This window comes from Saccopteryx bilineata, chromosome 4, assembly GCF_036850765.1.
Source record: "Saccopteryx bilineata isolate mSacBil1 chromosome 4, mSacBil1_pri_phased_curated, whole genome shotgun sequence".
Lineage (NCBI taxonomy): Eukaryota > Metazoa > Chordata > Mammalia > Chiroptera > Emballonuridae > Saccopteryx > Saccopteryx bilineata.
In genome coordinates this window covers 175,602,079-175,620,507 of record NC_089493.1, presented here as the reverse complement: position 1 = coordinate 175,620,507, position 18,429 = coordinate 175,602,079, and the positions used below count along the sequence as shown (strand labels likewise).

General features: G+C 43.0%; 2 protein-coding genes and 1 long non-coding RNA gene across 6 annotated transcripts in view; 2 read left to right on the top strand and 1 right to left on the bottom strand.

The window, feature by feature from the left end:
- DCTN4 (dynactin subunit 4) overlaps positions 1 to 3,127 on the top strand; it is a 34,546-nt gene extending 31,419 nt beyond the window's left edge. For both annotated transcript variants that reach the window (XM_066273053.1, XM_066273054.1), the window contains one exon: positions 582 to 3,127. In XM_066273053.1, coding sequence (XP_066129150.1) covers positions 582 to 795 — 214 coding nt within the window. In that variant the 3' untranslated portion in view covers positions 796 to 3,127. The remainder of the gene's footprint in view (positions 1 to 581) is intronic.
- On the bottom strand, positions 1,572 to 9,010 carry LOC136333629 (uncharacterized). Of its 2 annotated transcripts, none has more exons than XR_010731064.1 (3): positions 8,934 to 9,010; positions 8,288 to 8,643; positions 1,572 to 1,643 (listed from the first exon to the last, which is right to left on the bottom strand). It is a non-coding gene; the product is annotated as an uncharacterized lncRNA (long non-coding RNA). The 2 variants fall into 2 exon arrangements; XR_010731063.1 differs by having other exon boundaries at positions 8,906 to 8,985.
- On the top strand, positions 8,546 to 18,389 carry RBM22 (RNA binding motif protein 22). 2 transcript variants are annotated; one of them, XM_066273057.1, is made up of 11 exons: positions 8,546 to 8,671; positions 9,135 to 9,188; positions 10,074 to 10,103; positions 10,990 to 11,122; positions 12,481 to 12,581; positions 12,673 to 12,845; positions 13,685 to 13,885; positions 15,029 to 15,193; positions 15,881 to 15,969; positions 16,154 to 16,285; positions 17,296 to 18,389. In XM_066273057.1, exons 1-11 carry the CDS (start codon positions 8,618 to 8,620, stop codon positions 17,424 to 17,426), a joined length of 1,263 nt encoding a protein of 420 aa, XP_066129154.1. In that variant the 5' UTR covers positions 8,546 to 8,617; the 3' UTR covers positions 17,427 to 18,389. The 2 variants fall into 2 exon arrangements, with proteins under 2 accessions (XP_066129154.1, XP_066129155.1); XM_066273058.1 differs by lacking the exon at positions 10,074 to 10,103 and adding an exon at positions 10,170 to 10,273 and having other exon boundaries at positions 8,590 to 8,671.
- Positions 18,390 to 18,429: the final 40 nt, after the last annotated feature.

Genomic DNA, 18,429 nt, shown 5'->3' with positions numbered 1-18,429 from the left:
TTCTCCACCCTTCCCCCTCTCCATTATCTCTGTCTCTCTCTTCCCCTCCTGCAGCCATAGCTCCATTGGAACAAAGTTGGCCCGGGCACTGATGATGGCTCCGTGGCCTCCACCTCAGGTGCTAGAATGGCTCTGATTGCAACGGAGCAACACCAGAGGGCCCGAGCATTGCCCCCTGGTGGATGTGCCGGGTAGATCCCGGTCGGGCGCATGCAGGAGTCTGTCTGACTGCTTCCTCACTTCTAACTTTGGAAAGATACAAAAAAAAAAAAAAAGAAAGAAAGAAAGAGAAAGAAAGAAAGAAGAAAAATATCTGGTAGTTTAAGAACCCATGTGTTTGCCATTTTTCTCTTGTGCTAAAGGGGAAAATAGGGGGGGCTTTTACATGTTCCCATTTGAATATGTATGACAACATTTAACTTTTGTAACATTTAAAAAATAAGGAGATAACATTTTGCTGATAAACGGATGGTGGTTATATCTTGTCATCAGAGAGTTCCTGTTGGTCCATAAAAGGACGTGAGTCTTAGGGCTTGGCTGACTTGTGACCTGCCTAATACAGTGTTTGTTCCCTTCCATAGCATTATAGCCTTCCGAAAGGCCAACAAAGTGGGCATTTTCATCAAAGTGACGCCACAGCGTGAGGAGGGCGAAGTGACCGTGTGCTTTAAGATGAAACATGATTTTAAAAATCTGGCAGCCCCCATCCGCCCCATGGAAGAAAGTGACCAGGGCACAGAAGTCATCTGGCTTACTCAGCATGTGGAACTCAGCTTGGGCCCACTTCTTCCTTAAAAGGTTTGCCTCGTGGGCAGATCCCAGAGGACAGTATCCCCACAAACCGTGATGAAATGTGGAAGCTGCTGCTTCCTTAGGCCTTGTTTCTAACCATGTCCCTGCGCACTACTGCACCCTGTTCCTGGGAGGGTGGCGGCATAGGCAAGGCCCTGGGAACACAGGGTGACTGCTGTTCCTCCTGCTCTCACTTCCGATAATGCCGTAAGTCTGGGTCTCTGTTCCTGAACCCTGCACGTTGAGTAACAATAGCATTGTTCCCTCCCGAGAAAGGGGATGGCTATTCCTTGAGTGGCATTAGATTTACCACTTCAGAAACTCCGACATACTGTCCTGATTTGATCTCCCAAAGGATCATAGTCTCACAATGAAACTTAAAATAACTGAAAGGTAGATAGCCACGCCCGGCACTGGTCTCAATGTACCAGCTGCTGTCTGCATTCCACTAGCTAGAGTCAAGCAGTCTGACATATCCCCTCACTTGCCATCACACCATAGATTGCTGTCTGACAGAAAAATAGAACTGTCACATTGTCTTTAGTTTTGTAATGATTGGAAAAGCCTGGGAAATTCTTAAGGCGCTCTCGTCACCCTCTTCTTAGTGAATACAGGACACTTATTTATTGGTTGCTCTTAAAATTTTTTTCCCAGTAGAATATGGAACTTTTCTTTAAAGAAGAATTTGAGAAGCGGGCACTTACATGTCATGTCAAGAGGGTGGCAAATTCCATTTACTTTTAATGTTGCCACAATATCCAGGGATTAGTGCTTCTACAGGGAGACAGCCTTTGTATGTCTTACTCCCTGCTCCTTCTCTGCATCTTTAGATTGTTCTGAGTATTTGGGACCTGGAAAGAGCCCAAAGATAACTTGGTGGACAAGTTCACTTCTGGAATGCAGGAAACATTTTAAAGGTTAGATTGTTAGCATGATCTGAACTAATGTTCTTTCCATTGATTTGAAGGGGGGTGGAGTTAACAATTACAATCTCTTGAATCCAAAACTGGATATTAAGAAAAAGCACCTTTCCCCTTCCTGAGTTTGACTTTTATATAGTGTGTCAAATAAGACCATTTTGATTGTAAACTATGAAATAGCTCAGCAAGTAGCCCAGAACACTTGCCTGACTGTACATGTTTTGCTTTTTACTCTGTATCCTGGAGTGCACTTGTTAACCTTAATTTCTGTAACATTGTCTAGAATGAGACTTGACAAAGGAGACCACCAGCTGCATCACCTTTTCTGTAAATGCATTGTTAGCAAGTGGCTAACACTGTTTACCCTGGTTTTGTTTTTAAGTTCAAGCCTTCGGTTTAAAAAGAGACAAGTTAAGATACATAGTAATGTAGAATATAGACAGGACATAGTATCTTGTCAGCTCCCCCTGGAAGATAAAAATATTTGAAAGACACTAAGTGGTATTCTTAAGGTCAAGCCAATTTAATGTAACAATATTTCACAGAGTCGTATATATGCTGCAGTGTAAGAAAAAATACTCATATCTCTAATATTATGACAATAATATGTAAGATTTAGCCTCTTAGAAGTTGGGGCAGGGTTGTGTAATTACAAATTTGCAAACTATAGAAATAGTTTAATTTGTTGTGACCCCACAGGATGTCAGTTAATGTTTATGTCACTACCTGCAGAGCCTCCTGTGAAGCCACTGCTCCCATTTGCCAGTGGGGGAAAGGGCGTCAGCAGAGAACAGCTTTCCTAGTTTACGTTTGCACAGACTACCCACAGCTCTATGTCTTGTGTTTACAGCACGTCACAGGTATCTGTTCCCAAAAGTAATAATGTTGAAGTAATGGGTCTCATCACCCCTGTGTGACATAGAAACACCAAATATTTTGATCATAGAATTTTTTTCTTCAGAAGCCAAATTAACTTACATAATAACAGCCATTGGTTGAATGTTTCCTCAAGAAATACCAGTGCAAGCTGGTATTCTGTGTGTTAATAGAAATGGTTCCACACCTGCAGCTGGTGAATTCGGAATTTTAATTGTTGCTTTTGTATATTAGATGAAGTGCAAGATTTTTAATGCATAGTCAGTGTGCACCACTTCAGGCAAGTTAGATGTCGGCAGTAGAGACTACAATTTTGGAAACTTAAGGTGAAGTTAATTTGGATTCGATTAGCCCCCCAAAGTTTTCTTTTGTTCAAAGTGCTTGTAGGCATAAGATAAATGTCACGCATATTTGTGAAGAAGCATCGTTTTTGGTCCCTTTTGGGAATGAGAGGCACTCCTTGATCTTTATGAATGACAGGTTTCTGTTTTGCCTTATTGCTTAACTTAATGTAGTGAAATAAAGCAGACAAAGCTTGATTGTCTTTTGTTTGGTTTCATGAAGACTGGAATAGCATGGCTCAGAGTCAGAAGATGGGTGAAGTCAAGAGTTAGTATGAGAGTCAATGGGGCATGCTCCTTTTTCCATTTCTTTAAATGAACTAAGCTAAAACCTCATATCAAGTTGGTTCACTGTAACATTATATGGGTAGATGTTACTTGAGTTCCTTATAAATATATTCAGAACCATTATACAAATGTTATATTGTTGGATCTCTACTCACTTCTCTCCTGGGTCACTGATCCCAAAGATAGCCTTTCAGATACACAACGTGGCCCAGCCCCACCCAACAAGTCCACTCATCCACCTTCATCTTACTCGTATAACTCTTCCTTCCCTCCTTTTACTGGAAATGAATTGTTCACACTGCTGTCTAAAGCCAGCCCCACCACCTAGTGCTCTCAAACTCATCCTCTTATCAGTTCAAGGACATCACTTCAACATTCTCCCCTTCCTCTCCTGCACCGTTTCCAGCAGCCTGTTATGATTTCTCATCTTGAACTTGACCTCACACCCCTCTTCAGCTGCCACCCATTTCTCCCTTGACAGCAAAACTCCAAACTCGACCTCTCAGTTCCTCCCCTCCCGTTATCACTTGAACCCATCCCCCTTAGGCTGCCATCGCGCCACGCACCGACAGTCCACCCTGGTGAATACAGTCAGTTCTCAGCCCTTTATCCTCCTACTCTTGCAGTCTGATCAACTGATCTCTCCCTTCTTGAGACTTTTTTCACTTGGTTTCCAGAACACAACACTCCTGGTTTTCCTTTTACCTGACTGGCAACTTCTCTTCTGTATTTTTTGCTAGTTCTCTCCCATCTTCCCAGCTTTGGAGTGTATCAGGTCCCATTTCTGACACTTTTCTCTCTGCTCACTCTTAGTGATCTCATCCAGTTTTCAGGCCTTCTCCCAGATTTCTGTCCCAACACTAGAATGGTCTGAAATTTCAAAACCACTGGTTTGGATTTCCTTTCACCACACCTGCCTCTCCTGCATCCGTCCCTAACTAAATGGTGACTGATAACAAAATGCTCACAATAAAAACTGGCCTCACACCCTTGACTCAGCTTATATGCCACTTTAAGTAATGAATGATTGTAACATTAAAGAACATGGAATCGTCAAACAGTGAGAAGGTTGTTTCCTTCTCATGTCTCTGCAGCCTCAATTCTTCTGGTTAAATCAAGGAAAGAGGACCAATTCTTAAATGCTTGTCACATGTAACTTTTTTTAAATAGGTTTCTGGCTCTGAGCCTTTGGCAAACAACAGTCGCTACTTACTAAAAAAATGTTGCATTTTCCTTGTGCTTATTTTTAAGGCTACATCTAAATGGGATACTATTGATAATTTCCCATTTACAGACTGACGAATTTTTCCTTTAAAATAAGAGTGGGCCCAGGCCAGGTAGTTCAGTTAGAGCAGGGGTCCCCAAACTACGGCCCGCGGGCCGCATGTGGCCCCCTGAGGCCATTTATCCGGCCCCGCCGCACTTCCAGAAGGGGCACCTCTTTCATTGGTGGTCAGTGAGAGGAGCATATTGACCATCTCATTAGCCAAAGGCAGCCCATAGTTCCCATTGAAATACTGGTCAGTTTGATTTAAATTTACTTGTTCTTTATTTTAAATATTGTATTTGTTCCCATTTTGTTTTTTTTACTTTAAATTAAGATATGTGCAGTGTGCATAGGGATTTGTTCATAGTTGTTTTTTTTTTATAGTCCGGCCCTTCAACGGTCTGAGGGACAGTGAACTGGCCCCCTGTGTAAAAAGTTTGGGGACCCCTGAGTTAGAGCATCATCCTGGTACACCACGGTTGTGGGTTTGACCCCTGGTCAGGCCACACACAAGAATCAACCAGTGAATGCATAAATCAGTGGAACAACAAAAAATCTCTCTCTCTCTCTAAAATCAATAAATAAAAAGTTTTTTTTTTAACAAGTGGAATTCAAGTGTTTCTTTTCTGCCTAATGTAGATATCTAGAAAGAGTGTCACCCCCCTCAAAAAGAAAAGGTGGATAAATGACAAAAATGTTTTATTGGAACTGTCACAGAGCTAATATGGCAGAGCAGTCAAGTACCCTGAATTTCAAGGAGGGACACACCCCTTCAAAGAGAGATCAGACATGATTGGCTCACCTGTAGCAGAGCACGGGAAGAAGTGATCACCATATGGGCAAGTAAGAGGAAATCAACTGAAATATTAAAGGACTATTAAAGGCCAACTTCGGGCTAACATGGCAGTATAAAACCTCTGAGAGCTTAAGACTCTAAGGAAGCTTGCATGTACTCAAAAACTCTTTCCAAGACCTTCCCCAGGTGTTCACCAGAAAGACCTGCAGGGACGGGGAGTGGTGCTGGTCTAGGGCCTCCCTTGGTTCGGAGGCATGCAGGAGGGATCTGTTGCCGCTTTAGGAAAGGCATGAAACCTTGCCTCCCCCTACCCAGGCCCTTCTTGGAAGGAATGAAAGACCTAAGCAACTGGGAGAGTAATAGAAGATCCTGGTGACAAGTTAAAGACCCACTGCTGTTCGGGCAAGCTGAGAAAAAATCTCAGACCCTGGCCAGTTGCTCAGTGGTAGAGCGTCAGCCTTGAGAAAAGCTCTTCAGTTCCAACCTAAAGCACAAAATCAGGCTGGAGGTTGTGAAAGCTGTGGTACACTGAAGGCAACCATAGCAACAACATCCAAACCCAGCTCAATTCCTGACTGCTGACCGAACCCCACACAAAGAGCCTGACAGAAGAGGGTTCTCCATTTCCAAGCATTACTACTATTTACCTGGTCTCTACTGTTACATAAACACTGACTGGCAATCAAAGAAAATGAGATACACAAACACCACCCAATAATAAAACCATATACAGGTATGATCCAGATGTTGGAACTGTTGAGCAAGGACTTAAAACTCTGATTAACATGTTGAAGAATCTAGTTGAATATGGATAATATGTGTGAATAAATGTTAGCAAAGAAGTAGAAACTGTAAGAGACATTGAAATATAGGATCAGAGATGATTATCTTCCATGTGCTCATCAGTAGACTTGTCATAGCTGAAGAAAAATTGGGAAACATGGAGATAGGACAATAGCAATTATCCCAACTGACACCCCACTCCAAAAGAGTGAAATGACGAGTGTTCATAATCTATGAGACAATATCAAATACCCTAATGTGCAATTGGAGTTCCAGAGGGTGAAGAAACTGGGCAGAAGAACATTTAAACAGATGACATCTAAGAAGTTTCTAAATATGATAAGAAACCACAGATCCAAGGTCCAATAAACCCAAGCACTTTCTCATACAGAACTATATATAATAAATATATATTATCAAATAATCTCACCCCTAGGTATTTATAAATGAATACCTATGTCCATATAACAGCCTGTATATAAATGTTTATAATGGCTTTATTTATACTCATGGGAATCAAACAATTCAAATGTAGCAGTCTCCATCAACTGGCAAATGGTTTTTTTTTAACCCATACAATAGAATTCTCAGCAATAAAAAAGAAACAAATTACTGATACATGAAGCAATATGGGTGAATCTCAAATACAATATTCTAAGAAAAAGAAGTTAGACAAGGAAGGCTATGTAAGATTCCACTTGTAACAATCTAGGAAAGACAACATATAGTGACAACACAGAACAGTGATTGCCACTGATAGTGTGTTTGGGGAGAACTGAACTGACTTGGGCCCGAGGGAACTTTTTGGGTTGGAACTAGTCTATATCTGTGGTGAATGTATGTAAAATTTTCTAACTGTAAAACTAGGTGCCTGACCAGGCGGTGGCGCAGTGGATAAAGCATTGGACTGGGATGCGGAAGACCCAGGTTCGAGACCTGGAGGTCGCCAGCTTGAGCGCGGGCTCATCTGGTTTGAGCGGAAGCTCACCAGCTTGAGCCCAAGGTCGCTGGCTCAAGCAAGGGGTTACTCAGTCTGCTGAAGGCCCGCGCTCAAGGCACATATGAGAAAGCAATCAATGAACAACTAAGGTGTTGCAACGCGCAACGAAAAACTAATGATTGATGCGTCTCATCTCTCCGTTCCTGTCTATCCCTCTCTCTGACTTTCTCTGTCTCTGTAAAAGAAAACAAACAAAAAACTAGAAAGTGGCCCTGGCCGGTTGGCTCAGCGGTAGAGCGTCGGCCTGGCATGCGGGGGACCCAGGTTCGATTCCCGGCCAGGGCACCCCCCCCCCCTTCCTCTCTGTCTCTCTTCCCCTCCCACAGCCGAGGCTCCATTGGAGCGGGGATGGCCCCGGGCTCTGGGGATGGCTCCTTGGCCTCTGCCCCAGGCGCTAGAGTGGCTCTGGTCGCGGCACAGCGACGCCCTGGAGGGGCAGAGCATCGCCCCCTGGTGGGCAGAGCGTCGCCCCTGGTGGGCGTGCCGGGTGGATCTCGGTCGGCCGCATGCGGGAGTCTGTCTGACTGTCTCTCCCCGTTTCCAGCTTCAGAAAAAAAAAAAAAACAACAAAAAACAAAACAACAACAAAAAAAAAACTAGAAAGTAAATTTCCGTGTAGAAATTATACTTTAAATCTCATTTAAAAATTTTAAGTGCCAAATGTTCTGGGTAATGTGATGATAGGATGTGTCAAATATTAAGAAAATGGAACCAGAATGTTTGAAATTTGTAAAATATTGGCAGAGTGGTTATATAAGTTGTTCCCAAAACGATAAAAACAATAGTTGATCCTTAAGACACTTCATTTCAGAAGTTGGAAAACAGTACTATTGTCTTCGGATTTGTGGCTTCACTATTGATTAACTACACGACCAAGAGCAAGTTACTTAATTTCTCTAAACCTCAGTTTCCTTTTCTATAAAAGGGACAATCGTTACCAGATAAAATACACGACATCCGCTAAATTCGACTTTCAGAGGAGTCTTTTTTTTTTTTTTTTAGTATAGATGTCTGGAACATGTTTATCTAAAACATGGTTCTTTGTCTAGCTGAAATTCAAAGTTAACTAGACGTTGTGTGGTTTAAGCTGGTTAACTCTGAATCTACAGGAGTTATTGTGAGAATGAAATAAGATTGGCATAAAAAGACGTTCGCCCAGCGTTTGGCATAATCAGCGCTCAGTGGGGACTAACGGTGTTTTAATCCCATCCCCTCCTTCATTACCTGATCCTCTATTCTTTCCCTCAATTTTTAAATAAATCAGATGTACTTGTGGTTCTTCATCTCAAGCACCAATACGAGGAGATCGGGCGCTTTCAGGGTAGTATAGCTACAGATGCACCAACTCCACGAGACCACCAGGGAGGGTTTTACACACCGGGACTCAAAATGTGAAGCGAAGAAATTACAAACGGGCGCGCAAGACTCCGACCCCAAGGGCGCGCTGGACGCCCAAATATGACGTAACAGGCCGGCCAGCCTCGGTGCCTGACGGGATTGTGGCGGTCCTCTCTTCCAACTCGGAAGCTGCTGCTGCCGCTGGACGCGCTCAACATGGCGACTTCGCTGGGTTCCAACACCTACAACAGGCAGAACTGGGAGGATGCGGTGAGTGTGCCTGCCGGACGGGGACGGGGAGACGCGGCGAGGCTGGGGCTTCTGCGGGCCGGCACGGCCTGGGTTGCGGCGCGGCTCAGAGGATTCCGGGGAGGAGCCAGCGCCGCGGCCTAGCTGGGCTGGAGCGGAGGGCTGAAGGGCGGCCCTCCTGCGGGCGTGGAGGGAGGGGGCTGAGCCAGGGTCCGAAAGCAAACCCCTCTCCCTGCCTTCTCCCTCCACTCTTACCTTGCTGGTCTCTTCTCTCGCCGCTTACCTGGAGAGCAGACAGCGTCCCCTCCCGCGACCGGGCCGGTGCCAGACCTCGGGTTCCTGCCCTGCACTGCCCTGTTCTCCGCCCTCCCACCTCTCACCTCCCAGCCTCCCCGCCTCCCTGCCACCCTGCCACCCACGAGTGTGGCTGAGATGCTAGAATCTTAGGAACCTGGCTCTCAACCAGATATCCCATTTTCACCAGGACTTCCCCATTCTGTGCCAGACGTGTCTTGGAGAAAACCCATATATCCGAATGGTGAGTGTGTGGTGGAACTTACACACTGTCCATGAAGTGCTTCTCTTAGCCAAGCAGAAGTAATAATGCTTCTTTACTAACCCAAAGCCTATGACAGTTTGCAAAGGACTGTCATTTGTATTCTGTCACTTTGGAACTCAGCGACAATCCTGTTATGTAGAAGTCATAATAATAGCTCAGATTTGTTGAGCATTTATTGACTTGGTAGATAGGTGTATTAACTAGAAGCTGAGTTTGTCTTTTTATATAATAAGTAATGAGTAAAGCAGAGATTTAAATTGGGATATTCTCACTCCAGGATCCTCAGCAAGTTAGGAAACTGCACCTTGTCTGTCTCTTTAATATAAGGTGCTCCCTACTGTTGTAATTAAGTGTAAAATTAGTGACAGTTAACATTGAATAATTAGATTAAGATGGTATTTAACCAGTTTCAGGTGTTGATGTGTGACTAGCTTATGGGAAGAGAACGTTTACTATATGCAGGATATCAGCACAGGTTATGATAGTTACCTTCTGATTAAACTTTGTAAAATGGGCTGTCCATGGCAACATCCTTCCTAATTTGGGGACTGTGGAAACCATTAGGAAGTTTAGTTCTTGGGAGTCATTAGTGACCCTAAGAGTTGTGGCTGTGGACACATACTTACCTGGTGTTGGGTCCATAAGAGACTTAAGAGGTTATAACTCATAGTAGTAGATTGATTAGAATATATACTCCACATGACCCAACATGGTTTTCCCTTGACCCTCCTTTAGGATGCCAGGGATCTCCAGACACATTTCTTGGATTGTATTTGGGAAAGAAGTAGACATCTGGTTTTTTTGATTTTTTTTTTTTTTCTGGAACTCCAGTTCTTTTCTGTTGTTTTTTTTTTTCTATTTCAGACCAAAGAAAAGTACGGGAAGGAATGCAAAGTAAGTATGTTTGTTAAAGAGTAATGATTTTATTTTATTTTCCCTTTTTTTTTTTAACCAAATTAGCCTTCAACTTGCTGAGCTCTGAGGTTCTCCAGTAAAAGTCAGTGCTACACAACTTTCATGTATCGTTTATATACGCATTGGCTGGTAACTATTTAGTGTGAGAGGTAAGAAAATGAGCCCTTTAGTGTAAGGGTTAACTTGGTGTCTGTGGATGGGCTTTGAACCCCCTGAGATTATATACCAAGTGTTGATTGACTATGCATATGAGAATTTTAGCTGAGGAGGAAGGTCATAATTGTCATAAGATTCTCAGAGGAGTATATGACAGTCCCCACTCTCCCCCTAAAAAATTAAGGGTCACATTATTAATGATATTTACCTATGGGATGGTGAGGACTTTGACTTTTGAATGCTTTATTTCTGTTCTATGTGAGTTTTTTTACAACTTCGCAGGGTGTTGTAAATATGATTGAAATATCAGACGGCATTTAGACTAGATCAGTGGTCAGCAGACTCAATCAACAGAGTCAAATATCAACAGTACAACGATTGAAATTTCTTTTGAGAGCCAGATTTTTTAAACTTAAACTATATATGTAGGTACATTGTTATTAACTTAATTAGGACCGACCGACACCCCCGCACGTACCTGTGCACCCACACGTAGTATTTTGTGGAAAAGCCACACTCAAGGGGCCAAAGAGCTGCATGTGGCTCGTGAGCCGCGGTTTGCCAACCACTGGACTAGATGATTGCTAAGGTCTCTTGTAAACCTTAGATTTGGGGATCCTTTCTTTCAACTCTCCCCTTGTTATTAAATCTCCTGGATTGATTGTCCAGATCAGGACCATTCACACACTGGCTCTGTTTTGTGTTAAAGATCTGTGCCAGGCCATTCACAGTGTTTCGCTGGTGCCCTGGTGTCCGCATGCGTTTCAAGAAGACCGAAGTGTGCCAAACCTGTAGTAAATTGAAGAATGTCTGTCAGACCTGCCTCTTGGATCTAGAATATGGTATGTTTGCCCTGTCCATAGATCTGAAAGTATGTAGGTGCCCAAGACAACAAACCAGTCTTTCCATCTCACATGTCTACCCTGCCTCTGGTTCTCACCCCACTTTGGAATGTCTGCTGTGATCTGCTTTTCCTAATAAGAGGTGGAAACTATTAGGCCATCCTAGAATCCTTCTGAACAGCAGTAGAAACTTAAGGAAAAGTTGGGAATTAGTTAGAAATAGCTTAAAACTCCCTCATGTACATCTCTGTAGCCAAGGTAAAGTAAAGGCATTGTTCCTTTACCTTGTTCCTTTACATTGTACCTCTTTGCTTTGGGCTTCTTTCTAGATCCAAAGCTCTTTCCTGCAGTCCCTACCAGAAGCTCATAGGCTTGTTGTGTGTTTGGTTTTTGTCTCAGGTGTGTTGTTAAGACTGATATAGTGCCACTGTTTCAGAGTAATTGCTTCTTGTTATGTTTTTTAACTGAAAGTGACTATTCATTTATGAGAAAATACTTTTTCAACAGAGTTTCTACTGTACAATAAAAGGGAAAAGGAAAATAGGAGTTTATAAATGTTAAATTCAGAAAGTTAGCCTGACCAGGTGGTGGCGCAGTGGATAGAGCGTCGGACTGGGATGTGGAGGATCCAGGTTTGAGACCCTGAGGTCGCCAGTTTGAGCGTGGGCTCATCTGGTTTGAGCAAAGCTCACCAGTTTGGACCCAAGGTCGCTGGCTCGAGCAAGGGGTTACTTACCCTTCGGTCTGCTGAAGGCCCACGGTCAAGGCACATATGAGAAAGCAATCAATGAACAACTAAGATGTTGCAACAAACAACTGGTGATTGATGCTTCTCATCTCTCTCCGTTCCTGTCTGTCTGTCTCTATCTGTCCCTCTCCCTGACTAAAAAAAAAGAAAGTTACCTGCTTCTCAGTGTCCTGGTCACGTATTATTTATATGTTTGTTAATTAGGTGTTCTGGTTCTAGAATACAATGACCCTATATGACCCTGACTAACCAGAGGATCTTAGGACCAACCTAAAAATTAACCACTTTTTACATTTATTTTAAATAAATTATAATAAAAGCTAGATACGTTATTAATTTATAGGTCAAGTTTGACTATACCCAAAGTTTGTTCATCTAAAAGATTTTATAAAACATTTGTTTCAAAATCATGACAGCTCAGGAATTAGGACAATTTTTTAGAATGCTCTATATATGCTTGATGATGCTAAAGATTTTGAGTAAAAATAATGGTAAATATGGTAGCAAATAAAGTGGAGAGGGAAATGATGGTATTGTATTCTGTGTGTATATTCAGTAATATTTTAAAATATGCCTGAGTTTTTTTCCCCCCTCCTTTCCTGTGTACCAGGCCTGCCCATCCAGGTTCGTGATGCAGGGTTGTCTTTTAAGGATGACATGCCAAAGTCCGATGTCAACAAAGAGTATTACACACAGAATATGGAGAGGGAGGTATGCTGCCACTTCCTTGACGTAGTCTTGTGTTTGAGAAAAGAATCCTAGCTGCTCGACACAGTTTATTGAATTTGCCATCCCTGTGTAGATTTCGAACTCTGATGGAACACGGCCAGTGGGCATGCTGGGGAAAGCCACATCCACCAGTGACATGCTGCTCAAACTGGCCCGGACCACACCCTACTACAAAAGGAATCGACCCCACATTTGCTCCTTCTGGGTGAAAGGAGAGTGTAAGAGAGGAGAGGAGTGTCCGTACAGGTGGGTGCTGACATGCATTTTTGCTATTTGCTTTCAGATGATTAGTCATCTAAGAAGTGGGAGGCTCTAGCTTAAACTATTTCTGCTTAAAAGTCGAAAAGTTTATACAGCCAGTGTTGTACATGTCATGTCTTAAGGTTGTTAAATTTAGAAAAGCTTGATGAAATTTTTTTTACATGTAATGGAACATTCACCTACAAGTGAGCCTTGGGAAGCCAGACAGCTGTGCTATATAATGTAGATGTTGATCCTTAGAGTTTCTGCCTCAGGTGTAAGTCTTTGCTGTTGTGATATCACTAGCTTGGATCTCAGTGGATAGTTGAGGCCACATTAAGGCCAGGCATCTAAAGGGTATGTGAATATGTTTCTGTCAAGACTGCCAGGCATCTGGGTTAAAAGCTCTTAACCTGGATTTGGTCAGCCCCACTCCTGCCCCAAAATGTATTCCATTATCTAAGGCTGGGTCCATAGCTTTAATCAGACTCAGTGGAATGCAAGACCTCAACTATGTTAAGAACCATTGACCTAGAGAGGGATAACAATGTTTTGGTTACCCTTGGTTTTTGAGTGGATTGTACCAGAAGCATTTCTGTGTAAGGAGATTCTGCCAACCTAGATGGCCGTTCAAGTGGCTTTTAGGAGTCTGGCAAGTCCTTGTAATACAGTAAATCATTTGGTATTAGTTCTATTTCAAGGATTATGTTTTGGTATGACCAAGGTTTTAGTTCAAAAGGCATTTTAGGGTATGTATTTGGGACTTAATGTAGCTACTGTTGGGTAATACCTATAATTTTTTTTCCTTTTATCACCTTTATGCATTGTTGTTTCCTGAACCGTAGACATGAGAAGCCGACAGATCCAGATGACCCCCTTGCTGATCAGAATATTAAAGACCGGTATTATGGAATCAATGACCCTGTGGCAGATAAGCTTCTGAAGCGGGCTTCCACAATGCCTCGTCTGGACCCGCCAGAGGACAAGACGATCACCACACTATATGTTGGTGGTCTGGGCGATACCATTACTGAGACAGACCTAAGGTTTGTGTCTATAATTTAATGAGCTCATTTTGCTTATTTATTTATTCATTTTAGAGAGGAGAGGGAGAGACACAGAGAGAGAGAGACAGAGAGAGAGAGGAGAGACAGAGAGGGGGGGGAGGAGCTGGAAGCATCAACTCCCATATGTGTCTTGACCAGGCAAGCCCCAGGTCTCGAACCAGAGACCTCAGCATTTCCAGGTCGATGCTTTATCCACTGCGCCACCACAGGTCAGGCAAGCTCATTTTGCTTTTAATTGCCCTGGGATAATTTTGGGGGGCAAAACAGGCAAGCACGATAATCCTTTAGAAAATACATTTTTCTTTAGCCAGTCTGTAGTCAGTAAATATTATGCTGATTAGAACTTTTATAAAGTTGTTCATTATGATGCCGTAGTAGTAATGTTCATCAATAGTGCTTATACCATCCTTGCATATGGTAATAATTACATGTGATTCTATTTGGCCCAATAGCCAATTAGAGTTTTTAGAATAGGGCACATATCCAAGTGTGCTTAATTATGTAGGGGAGGGAGAGCTTTGCAGTTATAAAACTCTTATGGTTTAAATTGTTGCCATTTAACACAGCTTGCATTTGGTAAATTTGTGTGATTCTTGGCTTGTGTTTTGCTCAGCTACATAAGACATCTGGGCAGAGAGTGGAAATACCTCTTCCAAAGAGATAAAGTGGAGAAGAAACTCCTCTAAATTTATAACCTGCCCTTGGTAGCCTTTCTCCACTAAACAATCCTCGGGAGTGGCAGGCTTTTTCCCTTCTTTTTTTTTTACAATCTTTAAAAAAACTTTTTAAAACATTCTTGGCTCATGGGCCATGGGGGCTGCAGCTGGCCAGCTCTTGATCTATGGTTTAGAGTCCTTAAGGAACTTACTGGGGCCCCGGTTCTCCATGTAGAAAACCCTGAGATGTTCAATAACTTTTATTTGTTCATGATTTTTTTTTCCCTCCCAACCTGCAGCCTCACAGTAGGGTAAGTATTGGGAAAAGTACCTGTGGGTAGCTAGGCAGATAACCGTGGGGCCATGGACCTGTGGTGAGTCAGTGGAAGAGTTAATAATCCACTCTCAGCCTCCTGGGAACGTCTATGTGTTGTGTTAACTCTCGTCTCCCTCTGTGTCCCTTCAGAAATCATTTCTACCAGTTTGGAGAGATCCGGACGATCACTGTAGTGCAGAGGCAGCAGTGTGCTTTCATCCAGTTTGCGACAAGGCAGGCTGCAGAGGTGGCTGCAGAGAAGTCCTTTAATAAGTTGATTGTCAATGGCCGTAGACTCAACGTGAAATGGGGAAGGTGAGAATAGACTGTTTTTTAAAATATGTTTGAAATTTTCAAGAAAACTATTTAATTACCTGGGGCCAGTAAGTTTTTGGTGAACAGACCAAAAAGAGTTTTTCATTCTCTAACATTCATTCCTGTGGGTGTTGGGAGCATCCTGCTTTGGAAATTGATTCAGGGTTTTGGTGTAATAATCTCCTTTGCGGGTTCATGTGTTTTGTGACCAGTTATTTTGGCCAGCTAATGTCAGGGCCTGAAAGGTGGGTTTGAGTGTTAACAAATGAATTAGACCTGGGTTCTGTCCTCTAGGGGCTGTCCAGTGGAGAAGACTAGCTAATTTAGGTTTGAAAGCGGGAAAATGCCCTGAAAGTTCAAAGGGGGAACATCTTTCCAACTTGGAACCGGGGAGAAGATCTCTAACAGCAGCGTCGATCCTTATGGAGTGCTTCCTGGGTGCTCATTAGGCTCTGTGCTAACACATGTAGGTCGCCTCTTCTAGTGCTTTTGACAGTCTAGCAGACTTTGAACCCAGATCTTTCTGAATTCAAAACCGTTGCTCTTATCCACACTGCACTGACATTTAAGGCGGGGAAAGTGTTTACGAGGAAGCAAGGAGTGAACCAACTCCATTTGTCAAGGGAGCATGAGAAGTAGGGGTGTGAGAGGGGACAAAGCGCTGATGGGTGGGTCTGTGTCTCTCAGGTCCCAAGCGGCTCGAGGAAAAGAAAAAGAGAAGGACGGAACCACAGACTCTGGGATCAAGCTAGAGCCTGTTCCAGGCCTACCCGGAGGTGAGTGGCTGCTGGCCCAGTAACTTGCTAGCTTTGGATACTCCGTCTGCTCTGATGTTTTTCAGATGTTCAGAGACCCAGGCCTCTGGCTGCTGCAACAGTTCTGTCTCCCAGATTTAAAGGCAGTGGAAACAACGTCTCACAAGTGTCTTCCCCTGTACTATTGGCTGTTTTCTCCCTCCAGCTCTTCCTCCTCCTCCTGCAGCTGAAGAAGAAGCTTCTGCCAACTACTTCAACCTGCCCCCCAGTGGCCCTCCAGCTGTGGTGAACATCGCCTTGCCGCCACCCCCTGGTATCGCTCCGCCCCCACCCCCAGGTAACCTCCACCCTCCTTAGTAAATATGTCTGACTTAGCCCAGAAAAACCCTTTTCAGAGTCCTGTCTTTATACCTCATTGTCATGTCAACTGTCTAAATCCTTTTAAGTTTGTCCCATAGAAGTCCTCAAGTAAATCTGATTTGTTAGGATTCCTAATATTTCATTTTATTCCTGGCCTGCTGAGGAGGAGGAAGTTGCCCGTTTTCTAAAGATTTGAGTATGTGTAATATCAGAATTTACCACTTCTGAGGCCTCTTGCCAGTTTGTTCCTATTCTAATGTAATCCACATGCCCTAGAATACCATTGCCTAAAGTGACAGCTGTGGACATTTGTCATTTCACATGTTATCATCTCTCTGCAATAAGATAAGGTGCCAGAGTGTAATTCGTTAAGAAAGTCTTGTTACAAAAAAGTATCAGATGAACTAAACAGTGCTCTTGGTGGTGTGGTGAGTTACATTTGGCTCAAGGGTTTTACTAGTAATAAACAGTTCAAGGATGGGCACTTTATAGAGTGCTGCTCTAGAGAATGTAAGTGACGATGTGGACAGTGGAAGTCACAAGTAGCCAGCGCTCCTGTGGCAGAGTTTCCATACTCTGAAGAAAGTCTGGTTTCCAAACACCCTCCATTCCCTCCATTCCAGTATGACTTGCGGAGGTTAATGACGACAGTCTTCCAGCAGATCAGGGTCAGCCTGATTTCCTCCTCACTTCCAATCCTGATTGCATTCCTCTTGGTGGATTGGAATGTTTGATATCTAGCAGGACCTCAGATGACATTAGCAGATACTTGAGTAGTGTGGAGTTTTCTTTTAACCTGGATTGAGAGGAACGGTTTCTCAAACCAAGGAACTAAGACAAGGAGACATTCCTAAGCAAGTTTGTGAACTGACATTTTCTGAAGCCCCTTGTCATATGGTTTGTGTGTAAGTGGTGTTGACCTTAGAAAGATGCAGAGGTTTGAAAGGTCAGGGGACTGCAAGCCTAACAGATTTGTTCCATCTGCAGGTTTTGGGCCACACATGTTCCACCCAATGGGACCACCTCCTCCTTTCATGAGGGCTCCAGGACCAATCCACTATCCTTCTCAGGACCCTCAGAGGATGGGAGCTCATGCCGGGAAACACAGCAGCCCCTAGCACATTATCACCAGCCTGTGGCTTTGCAGAAGACAGGGCGCTTAAAAATCCCAGTAAACGAATCTCAGAATAAATATATTTTTCCTTCCTTTGTAGTTTCCATGGTAGCTAAATGTGTTCAGATGTGGGCAGTCAGAACGACAGCCATGATTGATGGGCCTCAAATAAGCTGCCATTAACACATCTGGTTACTACTATAACATTACTAATAAAACGTAATGCCCGTTCCCCTTATTTCTATGGGAAACAAGCAGTGGGATGAATTGGAATGTCCAATGCAGTTACATCCCAATTATAGGTTCATTTTTTGGGGGGGATTTTTTTTTTTTTGAGAAAAAAAGATTGACCTGCGGTAAAAATCTTTTGACCATTTTTATGTTTACTGGGTATATTTTTGTCATCTAAAAAAAGATTACTAGTACTAATCATTGTAATGGCACGAGTGTGATTTACCACTTCTGAAGTCACACCCTTGGAAAACAAGTAGAAGCCAACCCAGCCCAACCCAGGTCTCCTTGCTTTTCCTTTCCTCATTGGTTACTAAAGGAATCTGGCTGATAGTTTTATTTCTCTGCACTACCAAAAAAGTAAAAAACAAAAAATTACTTTTTTTCCCTGTCAATTGGATGGAAGCAAATGTCATGAAGCTGTGTATCATTGAAGAAACCTGGTGTCTGGGATGAACTTTTTAAAGAACTTCCTGTAAAACACTTTAACAAACTGTGAAACGAAAAGCATTGGAGTGTGTTTGAGTGGAAGACTTGTGACTTACAGCCGGAACTTTGATCTTCAGCATTCACCTTCATGTGTCTCATTTTAACTTCCTGCTTCTGGGCAGGGGACTTTGTTTGGTCTTAGAATGTTTGGATATAACTGAATTGTAGATGGTAAAAATAATTGGATGTGGTGTGTTTTTTGTTTTTTAAAAAATTAAAAACGGGTCAATTTTCCAAATGTCATAGACTTATTTCTAGGTTTCTGTTTTCGTTATCCTTCAGTGGCT